Source organism: Drosophila hydei, unplaced genomic scaffold, assembly GCF_003285905.1.
Source record: "Drosophila hydei strain 15085-1641.00,03,60 unplaced genomic scaffold, DhydRS2 tig00008119-arrow-pilon, whole genome shotgun sequence".
NCBI classification, from domain to species: domain Eukaryota; kingdom Metazoa; phylum Arthropoda; class Insecta; order Diptera; family Drosophilidae; genus Drosophila; species Drosophila hydei.
This window is the reverse complement of record NW_022045830.1, coordinates 4,060,513-4,075,645: the sequence shown is the minus strand read 5'-3', so window position 1 is coordinate 4,075,645 and position 15,133 is coordinate 4,060,513. Positions and strand designations below refer to the sequence as shown.

General features: G+C 41.3%; 1 protein-coding gene across 3 annotated transcripts in view; it reads right to left on the bottom strand.

Moving 5' to 3' along the window:
* Positions 1-7,397: 7,397 nt before the first annotated feature.
* The window catches only part of LOC111597828 (5-hydroxytryptamine receptor 1), a 57,723-nt gene continuing 49,987 nt past the window's right edge, over positions 7,398-15,133 (bottom strand). Inside the window, exons 4-5 of one of the 3 annotated variants that reach the window (XM_023312725.2) lie at positions 10,151-10,291; positions 7,398-10,086 (exon numbers count right to left, since the gene is read on the bottom strand). In XM_023312725.2, coding sequence (XP_023168493.1) covers positions 7,761-9,446 — 1,686 coding nt within the window. In that variant the 5' untranslated portion in view covers positions 9,447-10,086; positions 10,151-10,291 and the 3' untranslated portion in view covers positions 7,398-7,760. Of the gene's footprint in view, positions 10,292-15,133 lie in introns of all 3 variants that reach the window. The other 2 variants (XM_023312724.2, XM_030224771.1) reach the window with 2 other exon arrangements.

Here is a 15,133-nt window from a genome sequence, read left to right as displayed (position 1 = left end):
ATATTAACATGTTCAGTTGAAATATTACGAATCTACTGAGAGTGTTCGAATTCAAGAAGAAGAATGAGAATCCTAAGCCTATTCATTAGAGCTACGTCTATATATAAAACTAGGTACGTATCTCTACATTCATATGCCTAACTATATGCATAGCTATATCTATCATCTACTATTTATGTATAATATATGCAATGTCTGGGAATCAGTCTCCTGCAAGTTTCGGACCCGAGCATTCATCTATCATAACACTGAGTGCATGCAATTGGGCGCTTATTTTGGGACTAGCATATCGAGTCGTGTCAATCAAGCCACAATTTATGGCTGCCCATCAGGGAGATGCGCCTCAATTTGCTGGCAACATGAAATTCTAATGCGGCTCGCAATGCCCGAATCATTAACATAAATGGAATGTGGTTTGGGTCGAATTTCAGTCTGCAGACGTCCACACAGTCAGCTACGTGCTGCAAAATCAATGCAGTTGCTGCTACCACTGCTGCTGGTGAGGCTGCTACAAGGCAGCAAATTTGCTGCTCTAATGGCGATAATTTTTCATGGTACTCGCTGACGAGCTGTAGAAGCTCTGGCTTCTTGCATATTAATAAAGATTTAAGCAAGCAACTGGAACTGCGAGCCTTTAAATTAAGTTGGACGAACTGCGCCGGCTCCGGCTTGAGCTGCGCCACTCACAGCTCGCTTCGAGTGCGGCACGAGCTGCCCATTAGATTGTGTAATACAACAGATTAATCATACGCCGTGCTGTACCCAATCTCACACTCGCCTCGTGCATTAATTTCGGTGTCTCCGTCTCGCTTATTGTTGCACTGAACGTGCAGCCATCTCGTATCTGTGTAGACATGTACATATTTTGGGGCGTACACGCTAAGTGCCGCAATTTGCTCGAGTTTTCGAAGTCAGCACGTAAAAAAATTGTAGCTGGAGCGCATTCCGTTGACCGCCCATTAATGCCTGTGCTTTGTGCCCGGTCGCATTAATCATTCTGCACGCCTGCAGCAGCCGCAGCAAGCAAGAAGAGAGGGCAAAGCGACAGGCCACAACATATTTTGTGAACTGGCTAAAAACAATGCCGAAGCCGCCAACACAGCAGGAAGGGCAACATGGAGGGTGCAAAAACAATGTAAACGCTGCATTAAATGCTCGTTTTCTATGGCTGCTCGCGAGCTTCCGTTTCCGTCGCGCTTAATTGTCAGCTGAAAGAGAAAATGTGACCATAAAGGCTGCGGTATTTTAAATACTCTATCATTATTTATAGAATAATTATATTAAACAGAAGGCCGTGCAGCAAAGCCAGCCTTGTTTATGACTGTTCGTAGCCCGCCTACTTTTATAATGATATAAAGCGAAATGGCCGAGCCACCTCAGCGCCTATTGAGCTTATAAGTCTGTTGATAGAATTTCACTTGAATTTGTCAACCACAAGGAACATTTGTGGCCCTTTAAGTTTCGACCTTGTGTTGCTTATCAATCAGTCAGTTAGTCAGTGCCTCAGCCAGGGCACTCAGCTTTATATGTACATATGAAGATTAAGCTAGAAGCACTTCTCGGCTTTTGGTATAAGAGATTGTAGTTTATATAGATTTACGAGCAAACATTAATCGCGCTATCTGTAACATGCTTCATTAGAAAGTTGGTTTGCCTTGTGAGAGAGCTGCATTGACTTTTGTTGCCGACTCCCGGCTGAGCTAGCATAGATTCGCCGACCCATTTGGGCTGACTGTGGCTCAGCTGCTCTTCTATTCTTTATCAATTGTCTTGTCGAGCAAAGCGTTAATCATGCGCCTCTTAATGGCTTCGAGGCGCAGCGTTTCCCATGGGACACAGATTTCAATGGTCAAAGTTTCGGCTCATCGCTGTTCGTTGTTCACTTGGCCGTCCGCCTGTCAATGGCCAGAGCGATGTGAAGGGAATGAAATGAAAAATATGTTTTTTCTTTACATTTTTCCTTTCTTCTCCTCGCTGTTGTTGTGCCATTGTACTGCTGGGAAAAGAAGTCCCCGCCGGCCCAGTCAACACGCACAGCATTTCAGAGCGCTGTGCTCCCTTTTAGGCTGCTCTAAGGCAGCCTTGCGTGTAATCGCGCTGCTAAGTCCATTTAATCAACTTAATTTTGTACAAATTCTCAGATATTTCACTTTTTTCTTCACTTTTTTTTCTCGTCTGGGTGACGCAAGCGCCGTGGGCTGACAGCGCATTAAATAAAATATTTTTGAAAGAAGGCGGCGCGAGCGGGTTGTGGCCAGGTATGACAGCTACAGATTTCAATCGCTGTTGAAATACACTTTTCGGCACTTCAAGCATTTTACATAATTTGCCTTTGAATACATTTTGATAAATGTGCTCGTGTACGTGTGCGTGTGTGTGTGAGCTTACCATTTGAGTACTGCATATATTTCGGTTTATTGTTGAGGCGCATGTGGCGTATGCACAATATTCGGTTACATTTGAATTGTTCATTTCACATTCAAAAATAACCAACTCTAATTGAATCATGGCTTATAATTATATAAAATCCCAATTAGAAGTTGAATAGTACGAAAGCTGCGCAGAAACTGGCGGAATAATTGACAAATATTTCATTCTAATGAAACTTCATTTGATTTTATAGCCAATTATATTAGTTTTACCATTGGAATTTCCTTTGTAAGCCGAAGCGCACATGGCACAATTTTACAGGCCAACAATGAAATGTTCTTTTCATAGTTAAAACATTCAAATTCATTTAATGGCAAAATGCTCTGTAATTGTGTGCAAATCCGATTACAATTAGAAATCGAATTCCAAAGTAATTTGAAGATGTATGCAAGAATCGATTCTTACATTTAATTGACATTCAAATGCCTTTAACTTGACATCTGGCTAGGCTTTCAGCTGCCTCCAGATATTAGCTTTATAATTGATTAACTCAATACCTTGTTAGTAAATAAAATTTTGTTATTATCTTTGTGCCTTTGCGCTGCGAGCATAAAGTATCGAATGTGCCGAGTGAATTACGACTCTTATATTTATTGAATTTAAGATGAAACTTGAGAGCTTTGACCCAAAATTATATATATACTTATTGAATTGACGTAGGCTGGCGCTAATGCTGAAACTTGAGCTCATATCGTTTGGGGTCATTTTCGCTTCAAAGTGCTGCCAATTTGTTCGAAATAACTCAACGCAGTTGCCAGTTACAACACTCTATCGATTATCGACACTGTTATCAGTTACTTTAGTGCTTACCCCCTGTCAGCCAACCAATTTGGGCACACACACAGAGACACACACATGACCCTCGGCAGGACTACAGCTGAAATGAAACTGGGTTGGCATTTAGCTCAATTGGGCATTTGTTACGTGACACTGGACCATATATACCCTTAGAACATAAAAATGGTTAATAGGTAGGTGCTGCTCTACCCCATGTAGCAGGTTAGCTTGTGGCGTGGCAGGAGTAACTCAATTTGGCCTACTCTACACAGAAATAAATAACGTATACGTAGCGTTAGGAGATTTTCACAATGTTCGTATATTATTTTATATATATTTGTATATATATATATTTGATTTCTCTTATATATAACCTCTCACTCTCTCTATTTCTCTCTTAAAGGGTATCCTTACGTCTAGCACCTATTGACTGCAGCAATCTTAGTTTTTTGCTCTGTCTTTTTTTTGGCTTGCTTTCATTATTTTTCTCTTCAGCTCTGGCAGCTCGCCTACAAGCGCAGCTTTCGTGTGTGTATTTTTTATATTCCAAGCATATCTGAACTATTCAACTGATTTATGGTTCAATACTTGTGTGCTTCATGGACAATGCTGACAATCGCAGACATTTTCATAAGCGCATTTTTCTAAATTGCTAAACAGTTTTTCTTCTATGCTTTTGTACGCTCTGTCTCTCTCTTTCTCCCGCTCTCCCCTCTCTCTTTCCACTTTTTACAATCATTTGACAAGAAATCGCTGCTGCGAATGTTTCATAAACGTCGCATTAGTGTCACAAAAAAAGAACCAAAATAATAAAAAGAATCTCCCAAGTGCTCATAAAACTGCAGACTTTACTGCTGGCGATACGATACGATAGAAACAGCAGCAACGGTAATTTCGCTGCAATCGTCAGCTCATTTTTTTCCCACTCTAGCTCTTTTTTCATGAGTTGCGCCGCGCATCGCTATTTGAATATAAAATCCGCTTAGCTGCAGGGTGAAGTAGCCGAAAAACAACGAATAGAAAAAATCATACTGATGCTGCCGACTGCTCAGGAGTGTATACCACTGGGAGATACCCTAAACTTTGTTTCTCTGGTTAAGAAAATGAGAGAAGATATCGAAACTGAGAGCAGATACACAGGGAAAGGCTGTCTACATATAAGAAATATCGATTATTGTACTGAGTATCTAATAATCTCTTGCTAACTCCAACATACATATCCACGAGAGCAACATACCCTCTTGACTCACAAATAGTTGCAGGTATATAGTAGCACACATACGCCACGGCTGCCGTGGCTCAGGAGGGAATGCGCATCGTTGCGCTGCTTGTCCTTGGCATCGCCGCCATTGGGTCTGGCAGCCGGCGCAGCTCATAAAGTGGCATTGTAACATGGCTGGGGCTGGGCTATGAGCGAGCGTAAAATCATCATTTATCAGCAAGCAGCCAGCAGCCAGGAGCAGCTAGTTGTTGGCGCCGGAAGATCACTTTGTCATTGTCATACCGTTTGAGAGAGTGTGACTCCACATACAGCGCAATGCACGCCCATAACACACACTCACACTTGAGAGCCAGCCAAGTGGCAGCTTCTGCAGCCTCAGTCTTTGCGCTTAGGTTTTTGTCTAACCAAAACTATTGCTCAAATCATGCACAGATACAAGATACAAATACAAACGCATGCAGGCACGTACTTTGCATGCCACGCGTTTCCTTTGCTTCCGGCACAACAACTGTTTGTTGCTGTTGTTGCTTTTTATCATTTGCCGTTTGATATTTTTCACTATGTTTCACTTGGTTTCACATCCGTTTCCGCGCGTTTTACACGTTTGCCCAACTTGTCAGCCTGACTAACAAATAAGCACTGCACATGGTTCATATTCTTTTTTCAACTATTTTTTGCTTTTAATTCCTCACAGTCTGTTAAGCTGTGCTTCCAGTTGACATTTTGAAACACAGTTTGTGACGCTTGGCAGCTGCTTCACAACTTTTTCTCCTCCTTGCTTTCTCTCCCTCTCTCGCTCCAGCTATCTGTCTGTTATTTTACATAAAAATATTGCATTGCAAGAGGCCAATCAGCTACATATGCATATAAGTATGGCATCATATACATGATGTGCAAAGCTGAGTTGAATACCCAACTTTAAGCTTACCAAAACGTGCACCAATCCGCTCAAGTTCCTCTAGTCTTATGCATGTATGGTATTAAAGCTAACGAACCAAATCTCAAGTCAAGCCGAACCGGGTTTCCACATGTTTTAATTTTAATTTCACGCAGTGAGTCCCTTGTTGGCTCTATCATTATTACACATAAAATCTTGGCATACAAAATGAAATTGTTCTATAGCCTCAGTTAACGAGCTCGATTGGCTGTCAAAATAACGTTGGCCTTAAAAAACTGTTTAATTCCCTTGTTAATGTTACATGAGCCAACAGCTCAACTATTGCAAAATAGAATTTCTCGGGTTTTATTAGGGATTATATGAGTTGATTCCTGAAACTTTCTCTGGTGAAGTTCCTGTGAGATTTAATGTGTATATTCAAAAGTTAATTTATAAATCATTTTAAGCCACTTTGTTGTGTTTTTTCTTCGATAAACTGCCAAATACTTGAAAACTTTACGAACTTAAAGTTAATTGATTCACGAAACTTTGAATATTTTGCAGTATATTGTGTTAGTTAGCGGAGTCAAGACGTTGGCTGCAAGCTGGAAAAGTTCGTAAAAGTTAGCCCAATTGAGAGCGTTGCATTAATTTGTTAACAAGTCAAATAAGTCAATAAGAAAAGCTGTTGAAATTACATTTATAAGGTTGCCTTTTATTTGATGCTTTAATTTCTGCTCACTTCTCATATTTAGTTTTATATATCTTCTCTGGGTTTGTTTCGTATTTTGTGTATATCTTGCACTTGCAGCTGTGGGAAGCAGAATCCAAATGCAATTTTACAGTTTCGTAAGCTTCACTTGAAAGAGTTTCAAATAGTTTGTTTATTTATGTTGTTTTCATTTATATTTTCTTTTGTTTACTGAACTTTAGTTCTGCGATGCATAGCATTAGATGCGCTTAGTTTGTCATGCTCCTTTCATTGTGTTTAGGATTTGGATTTGTGTGTGTGTGGGGATTAGCTTCGTTTTTTTTTGGTTTTTTTTTGGTTTTTTTTTGTTTTTTGTATTTTGGTATTTTTGTATCTCAACATACATTACACATACGTAACTCGGTTTTATGTTTGAATATCATGTGCTTAATGTAGACATATCGTACATACAATAAAAACACGCACACAGAATAGCCTTAACCAGACTAGATATTTGTATATGTATGTATATAATTATATATTCATATAGTAGCTATATGTGTAGTTAGTACTTGTATAAACTAGCAGTTACCAGTTAGTATTTTATATTATAATTTAATGCAGTTGATCTAAACATAAAAATTTAATGCTTAATGTTTGGTATCACAGAGAGGCGTGACTTTTATACAAATACACAAAAAGATAAGATACGTAAAATAATATAATTATTGCAGAAAGTATTTAATAAATACATTTAAAGATAACTTAGTATTGAGCTTTAGCTATACGAGTATAGTAAATGTACGTTCTGAGACAGAGCTGCACACAGATAACGATCTGTATATATAGTTTTCTTATTTACAGTTCGAACAGTTTATCGACCCCATTTTGTCATGCTTGACTACAAATATATGTATATATATATCGCGTTATCGTATATTAAGTATAATTTAGATGACACAATATCTTTAGTGTAGGTTTAATTTAGTTTTTGGCTCCGCTTGAGTATCGCAAATAAACTACGCTCGCCGTGGGCTCAATAGATTCGATATCGATTGTGATTGTAATCGGTTCTCTTAATTCTTGGAAATAACAAACATAAAAAAGGAACCGTGTGAGAACCTGTACTGGGTTAACAGTGGTACAACCGTCTTGTTGTGTGAGTTATGAGTGTCTGTGTGCTGCGAAGCTATCGATATTCGATAGACTAAACAATCGAGACTTAAGAAACCATTAAAACTGAATATTAAAATCTTCACAAATACTTATCGATTGCTTTGCAACACTTTTGGTGTGTGTGTGTGAGTTGTCTTGGTTGTCTTTGGGTGGGCAATTGTGTGTGTGTGTTTGTGTGTGTGGAGTGGTTGCAGTATTTTAACCCACTTCATTGCTTAGTGTTACATTTAAAAATTACAACGTTCAGTTACATTTAGAGGAGTCATCTACATTTATCGTTTATCGTTTATCGTTTATCGTTTATCATTTATCTTTTATCATATATCGTAATTATGTTTTTGCGTTATGCAACACTACTACATACAAAAAATACTCATAGGTAAACAGTTACATATACTCATGCATAGTACATATAGATGGGTGTATGTGGGTGTGTGTGTGCGGGAGAGGGTGGTGCTTATGTAGTTTGCATTCCTTGCCAAGCAGTAGACACTAGTTAGTTTTTGGCTTATTCGTGTAGAGTACAACATATATAGATATACAGCTTTAGATATTTAGGGAGCCAAGCATCCAGGGATCCTTTGGCTTCACAGGAAGCTCTCGCGTGCACCATGTCGCTCATCGCCCAGCATGACGCGCTGCGATGGCGGCTCTCCGTACTGATCCTGGTAGTAGTTCTCGCGCATCATGGTGTTCAGGCTGGAGCAGCGAAAGTAGAGTATCTCCTGGAAGGGCTTGCGGAAATCACGATTCAGCGTGGCATAGATAATCGGATTTAGCAGAGAGTTGGCATAGCCCAGCCAGAGGAAAAGCGAGGAGAGCGACGGTGGCACATGCATCGTCTCAAAGGGCCGGATCAGTGCCAGTATGAAGAAGGGCAGCCAGCAGACGGTAAAGGCCGACATGATGATGCCCAGCGTGGTAGATGCCTTCTTCTCCTTGGCCAGCTGAAAGCGCAGCTTCTTGTGATGCGGAGATCCTAGCAGCCCCGTCGATCCACTTACGCCACCGCCGCTGCCGTGATGACCATGCGATAAGCCCACACCGCCTCCGCCACCACAACCTCCTCCACCACTGGTGCTCAGACCGCCGCAGGTGGAGTAAGTAAGCGAGGTGTTGCCTATGCTGCTGTGCCGGTGTCCATGACCAGCGCCATTGCCACTGCCCACATCAGTGTGCGCCAGCGCAGGTGCTGTCGCAGTCTGCGGCGAGCCGGTGCCATTCATGGCCTGCTGTAGATGCGTCTGGGCGCGTTTCTCCTCCAGCACAATGCGCCGTGCGGCCTTGAAGATCTGGTAGTACACAAACAGCATAACGGAGAGCGGTATATAGAAGGAGCCCAGCGTCGCATAGATCTGATATGCAAAGTTCTGGCACACCGTGCATATGGGCTGGCCATCCTCGTCCTCGTGCTCGTTACCCAGTATCAGCAGCGGCGGCAGCGAGATGCAGGCTGCAGCCAGCCAAACGATGCCCACGCAGAGCATCATGCGCCGTGGTGTGCGCTTAACGCCGTACTCCAGCGGCTTAGTAATAGCCAGATAACGGTCTACGGAGATGGCGCACAGATTCAGTATGGAGGCGGTGCAGCAGAGTACGTCGAACGACACCCAAATGTCGCAGAGCAGCGTGCCGAAGCTCCAGCGTTCAAGCACCTCGTACAGCAGGGCCATTGGCATGACGAGCAGGGCTACACAGAGATCAGATAATGCCAACGAGACAAGCAGATAATTGCAGGGTCGTCGCAGCTTGCGCACCATGCAAACGGCAATGCAAACGAGCACATTTCCCACCACTGTGCCGAGTATGACAATAAGCAGGATAATGCTCACAATGACCGATTGGAGCGGCGGCAGCTCGAACTCCTCCTCTCCGGCGGCCAGCTCGTCCAGCAGCAGCGGAGTATCGGACATGGACACCAACGTGCTGCTGCTGCCATTCGGAGTGCTGCTCGTAATGCCCGGATAGCTGACAATGGCGATGGGGCTGCTGTTCACGGAGCTAGCCGCAGCTGCAATGGCGCCCAGGAAGGCGCTGCTGCTGTTAAAGTCCTCGGTCGGGCTCCCGCTGTCCGAGCTCCTTGCGGCTGGTTGTTCCGTAGCAGTTGCTGCTGCCGTGGCGTAGGCAATGCAGCTGCTCAGACAGAGTATGAGCAGCGTCAGTGTGGCTGTGGAGATCAGTTTGTTGTTGTTGTTGTTGTTGTGCAGCTGAGGTTGAGGATGGCGTCGTCTGCGGACTGCTGCTGCAACGCAGTGCTGCCCAGGCGAAGCCATCAAATTATGAATTTCTTTTGTGCTTGCACTTTCTCTTTATGCTTTGCAAATAAGAATTTGCCTTGTACAGCGCGTCGTATGAGCAATATCTCTTAATTGCTATTACTGTTGTTCTTGTCGTCGTTCTTGCTGTTCTTGTAGTTGCTTGCACACCGGCAATCAACAGCGTCGGCGACAGCATTGACACCCATTAAACGGCCTTTGATTAAGTTCATCACCATTGTGTCCGCTCTGTGGTCCATGGCTGGACAAACGCGTCAGAAATCGTGCCTTGGCCGCAGCAATATCATTAGCGAGATGCTCATCATTGGCATCATCATCAGCATCATTGTGATCATTACCATTATCATGGTCAATGGGCTTTTGCCCTTAATTCGTGACAGTGCGCCGATTCTTCATCGCCGTCGTGCAATATTTCTGTCATTAATCATAATTTCAATAAAAATAAAGTCGTCTTATTAGTTTTGTCTGCCTCGCATTCGAGCTGCCAGGCAGCGCGGACCCAGCTCCAGACCCGGCTCAGCCAAGGCTTATACCTTGCCGTGCACCACTGTAGCCCTGGGCGCTGCTTTTGTGTTGCTTGATTACTAATTTGATGTGCGCTTCTCCGGCCGTCCGTCCATCCCTGCCTGCCTACGGGCTAATGTGGCGTATGCTTAATAAAACGCTATTTGCGGTCAGCTTAATAAGTGTTTTGTGCTCACGGCTGTTTCTCGTAATTGTTGTTGCTGCTGTCGCCGTACTTAAAGCTGTCTCAGAATTAAAGCTATATATAAATAAGTAGCTATATATTCTGCTGAGGGTCTTGCTTGAAACCGCCTTGCTGTGCTCTGATTGTCGCGCTGCTGTAAAGAAACACAGAAAATCAACAATTGTAATTCAAATAGCTTGATTCAATTAGCTTAAGATGAGCTCAATAATTGAATATAATATTCAAGATTTTGACAAATTTTCATACTAGCTAATAGTACTTAAGTACATATATATATATATATAATATTATTCTAGAAAATTTATGTTAAATACATCTGAAAGAATATTCGTATTCTGGCTTATTTAATTTCTTCATAAGCTCAGACGTTTGAACTGTAAATATTTTCAGAGACTTTTTGCTTCGCACACGCACACACACGCCCACGCCGTGCCTTGCGCCGCTCTGTGCACATATGTAGCTCTTGATGGTAGCAGTTGTTACAATTTTGAAGAAATTTTAAAACAATAAAATGCAAACTTGGCAGTCCCTCGAGTGTCCCTAACCCGCCGGCCGAACGCAGATGTGTTTTTTCTCGGTATCAACAACATCATGATGAGCATCTTCATCATCATCATCTGCTCTCGCTGTGACGCATATAAAACAAGTGAACCAGAAGGCAGCGACCGCAGCTGCCTTCTGCGTCCTTTTGCATTAATTTTCATGCTGCCTCCCATTATTGAATTGTTTGCCTCGCCCACCGCCCACCGGCCACCGCCCACCGGTCCGCCCCCTGCCTCGCACGTACCACTTGATTGTGCGTAACAAATAAACAAAGGGCAGCCAAAATGCCGGCGTCGTTGCTCATGTTGTTGGCTGTTGGTTTACAGCTTCCGTTTCGGCATTCTTTTTGGTCAGCCGAAACCGCGAGCTAAAATATAAATTTATATATTTTGCTCTTAATTGAATTCCCTTACTTCATCTACGAAATGCGCCGACAATTGTGGCCTCACATGTCTCTGGTACAAAATTTATTGAAGTCAGCCAAGAATGGCAATTGAGCCATATTCTCAAAAGCGCGTCTAGACGGCCAGACGTTGCCACAGCTGCAGCTGCCCTGTGCTAGGAGCTCAGCCTCAGCTCAGTCCCCCATTGTGTCCATTCACCTGAGCGCGCCCTTTGAAGCGTGGCAAGAATATTAAATTCTCAGTAGTTGGAACATTAAAGCGATGCCAGTTGACATACAGCAGAAGTTATGCAAAAAGCACAGATCAAACAGCGTGCGAAGTGTGGGAAGAGCTCGCAAATTTTAATTAAACTTTGTAAATATTTGTTTAAATGAAATGTAGAATTTGCCGTGACTAAAAATAACTGCAAAGCCCGCACCATTTAAGCTCTGTGAAATATCACTTCAAAATGTTAAATTAAAACAAAATTAATTAATTAAGAATAATAATAATATTTAAGTTGAACACTTCGCTTCGACTAAACGATGGTGCTTACAATGTTCTTTGTATATATATATATATATACATATATATATATATATGCTATGATATATTATTATTATGCATATTTTTGTATATATATAGTGTTATATATTCAATTATAGAGCAGTTTAAATGAGCTTAAATTATTATTATTTTACTTTAAAGTATATCAAGTACAAATCGATTAACTTAGTGAATGTGCATGACTTTATACCTTGTAGTTATAGGTTTATATTGCTCTAATAATTAGCAAGTAGATGATTGTTTCTTTCATGCCATAGAAGTAATTTTTATGTAAATTGTATGTCAGCAATAGTTAATATAAATCCCTGTTTAGGTATACATTTCATGATATGGGCTATCTATATAGAGCTTGAATAAGGGTTAAAGCTAAATATTCACAAATTATAGTGAGCTATCTTTAGGACTCAATAATCTCAACTCAAGTTTGCCTCAATCAGATTTCAGATTACTCCAAATTTATTTCTTAGTTAAGTATCCGTGCTACTTGCTCTTTAAATACAGAGTATCTGCCAGTCAGGCACTGCCCGCTAAAGGCACTGCTCTAGTTTTAACTGCAAACTGAGCACGTGTGCTTTGATATGATAATAAACTGTGCGTAAATAAATCTATTTACTCGTCACGGCTAGAGCTGCAATTATTTTGTGCTGTTTATTATTATTATTTTTCAATGAATATTTCATATTTGAAATTATTTCAACGGCTTGTTTGTGCAACATGTCTGGCGAGGCAAATTGAATTTTCAGCCAGATATTTGTTTGTGTAGGTAAAGGAGTGTGTGTGTGTGTGCCTGAGTGTGTGATTGTGGGTATGAAACTATTTTGCATGTGAAATTCGCTCGACTAATTTTGGTTGATTATGCTAATCAACTGGCAAATGGCCTGACTGGGAAGGACGTCAGAGCAGGAGCAGGAGTAGCAGCAGTGGCGGGGTCGTTGCCAAAAGTGACAGTGACAGTGACAGTGGCTAGTCGGCGCAAATGGCGCAATTATTTGGTCAACAAACAAACAAAGTGTAAGCCGCTTTAAGCATTTGCGGACAGCTCGTAAGTCCTGTCCCAAATGTTGATTCACATTTTGGTATCTGCACGACTTTGCTCTGACAGCCACATAAATAATTGAATTTAATTATGCGTCTCTCTGAGTGTGCCGAAAAGCCAGGCATCTACCCAATTATTGCTGCCAACGATTATATCATCTTTCTGCGTCGCCTCCCTCGGATATTCTGCTATTCATATTAAAAAGCTCCTAAGCCGCTGGCGGTTCATAAATAATTTGCTGCCAACGCGTCGCGGCGTATGAGCAATTTTTTTTTATTTGACTCTCGTACCTGGGCCAAATTTGGCATTGCGACCACGCCCCGAGCCATTTACCATAAGTTTTATACTAGTTGACATTTCTGCTGGTAGAACCTCAGCTCCGCTTTGCAGAACTTTTCAAATATTTAGCATTTTCCCTGGTTTCGACGCTAAAAACCAACCCAGCTACGTTGTGGCAGCGTCTTGGGGCTTACCGCAGTCTCTTCGAAAGTTTTTCGTGTCTGTCTGTCCGCATGCTTTACGGCTGGAAAACACGCAGTACGCTGCAGTACCGCAGGAGGTGGAGAGAGCGAACGAGTCCGCTGTCGGATTGGCAGGGATATAAATGTTACTAAATAAGTACAGTTCAAGTTCTATAGCTGCGACTGTTTGGCTGGCCAAATATGGAGGAAATGCAATAGTTTTGTTATTGGTTTGCTAACAGGTGCAAAAGCTAAGCTTCAGCTTAAATTTTGATTAAGCAAGCACGTACACAGCCCAGTAACTTCAATACTTATTTTTTAAGCGTGCGCAACTCTAGTTTATGAAATAATATTTAACAAATCTATATATTTTCCTTAGCTGCAAGCCTAACAAAGTGGAAAATAGCAAAGAAATAACCAGTTTTACACTGCGATGAAATTTAATATAAATTTTATTATGTGACATAGAATATTTCTTATGAATAATCTTCTTCATAAATACCATGAGAGACTAACTTTTTGCCCAAATGGCCTAGCTAGGCGTCAAGATATTGCAGCCCAAAGATCTGCCAGCTAAAACTAGGAGTATTAGAAGACTAAGACTTAGCCTTGACTTAGTCTTTCGAGTACTCCCTTGAATTTTACCTGTGTTAGCTACGGCCCGTAACTTCCCTGAATCCTGAATTCTGTGTAAAAAATACATTTAATTAACTGCTGTAAAATTAAGTTGCCTAAAAGTTAGCAAGAAAGAACATTTCTTCATAAAAAACAATCTTCATTACTTTTGGGTATTGTAGTGAGCGAAAGGCGTTTCATTACAAAGTTTTTAAGAAGTTAGAATACATGAACGGGGATGTCACAATATATACATATCTTTTGACTAATCTTGCTGATGACAGTTGACTTTTTGTTTCTAAGGAATTAAATCTGTTAGCCTTGAGCATTCAGTAAAAACAAGTTTTAAATGTATTTTATATGGAAAGGCTTTTATTCAAACAGAATTTGAAGTATATAAACAAGATGAAGACAGTTAAAATAAATGTTAAAATATTAAAATATGATTATTCGCTATTTCAAGTCTGAACTGAGTGATTCTGATTGAACTGATTATGTATAAATATTCAAGCAAGAACAAAGTCTCGGTTGAATCTCTAAATTCACAATGTTGACGCCCTTATCTTCAAGTCGACTGCAGGAGAGCATTGGCTAATTTACGACCGTCCTACATAGCCAAAGAGATTGAGTATAGAGAGATGACTTCTTTACTATGCTCTAATTCCACTCCGTAGCAGACCAGAGCAATAGAAAAAAACTATTTAAAGAGGAAGCTAGTAAGAGCAATGTTCATAGTTGATAAAAAAAACGTAAAAAAGCTATCGACAATAAGTTTTTGCAAAATTATATGCTTTCTTTGCAGCAAAGTTTAGTTTTCGGTGCCTTTTCTGCAAATTTAATTCGTCTAAACGATTACAGTTCTTGGCTTACGCCGTCAATTGCCATGATTGTCGTTATGGGATATCGGTTTTTATTGTGGCTGCTGATTCTGGTAATTTTGTTTATATTTATTAGCTGCACTTAAAGCTGGCTAAATGAGCTGAGCGCAGCTCTGGTTGCCCGCCCATCAACTGCGCTTAAAATCAACGGGCGTAAACTTAATTCTTGCCCGATATGCGAGCGCCATTTTTTCGCGAAGAAAACAAAAAATGTCTGCAGTCACTGCAGCTGCAAAATAAAACACAAAAGGCATTCCCAGCAGAAGCAGCCAAAGTAGAAGAAGAAGAACTGCATTGCAGTTTCTTTGGTTACGTTTGGCTTGGCTTGGTGGGTTTATGTGGGTTTGCTTCATGGTCTGCAGCGCACTTTGGTCCGCGTCCTCAAAGTGTCTGCTTTTAAGGCATGCCGCGATAAAACCACGCCACATCAGGACGCATTATGCTGCTTGTTGTTGTTTTTGTTGTAAAAAGCTTTTTAAATCCGCGCGGATT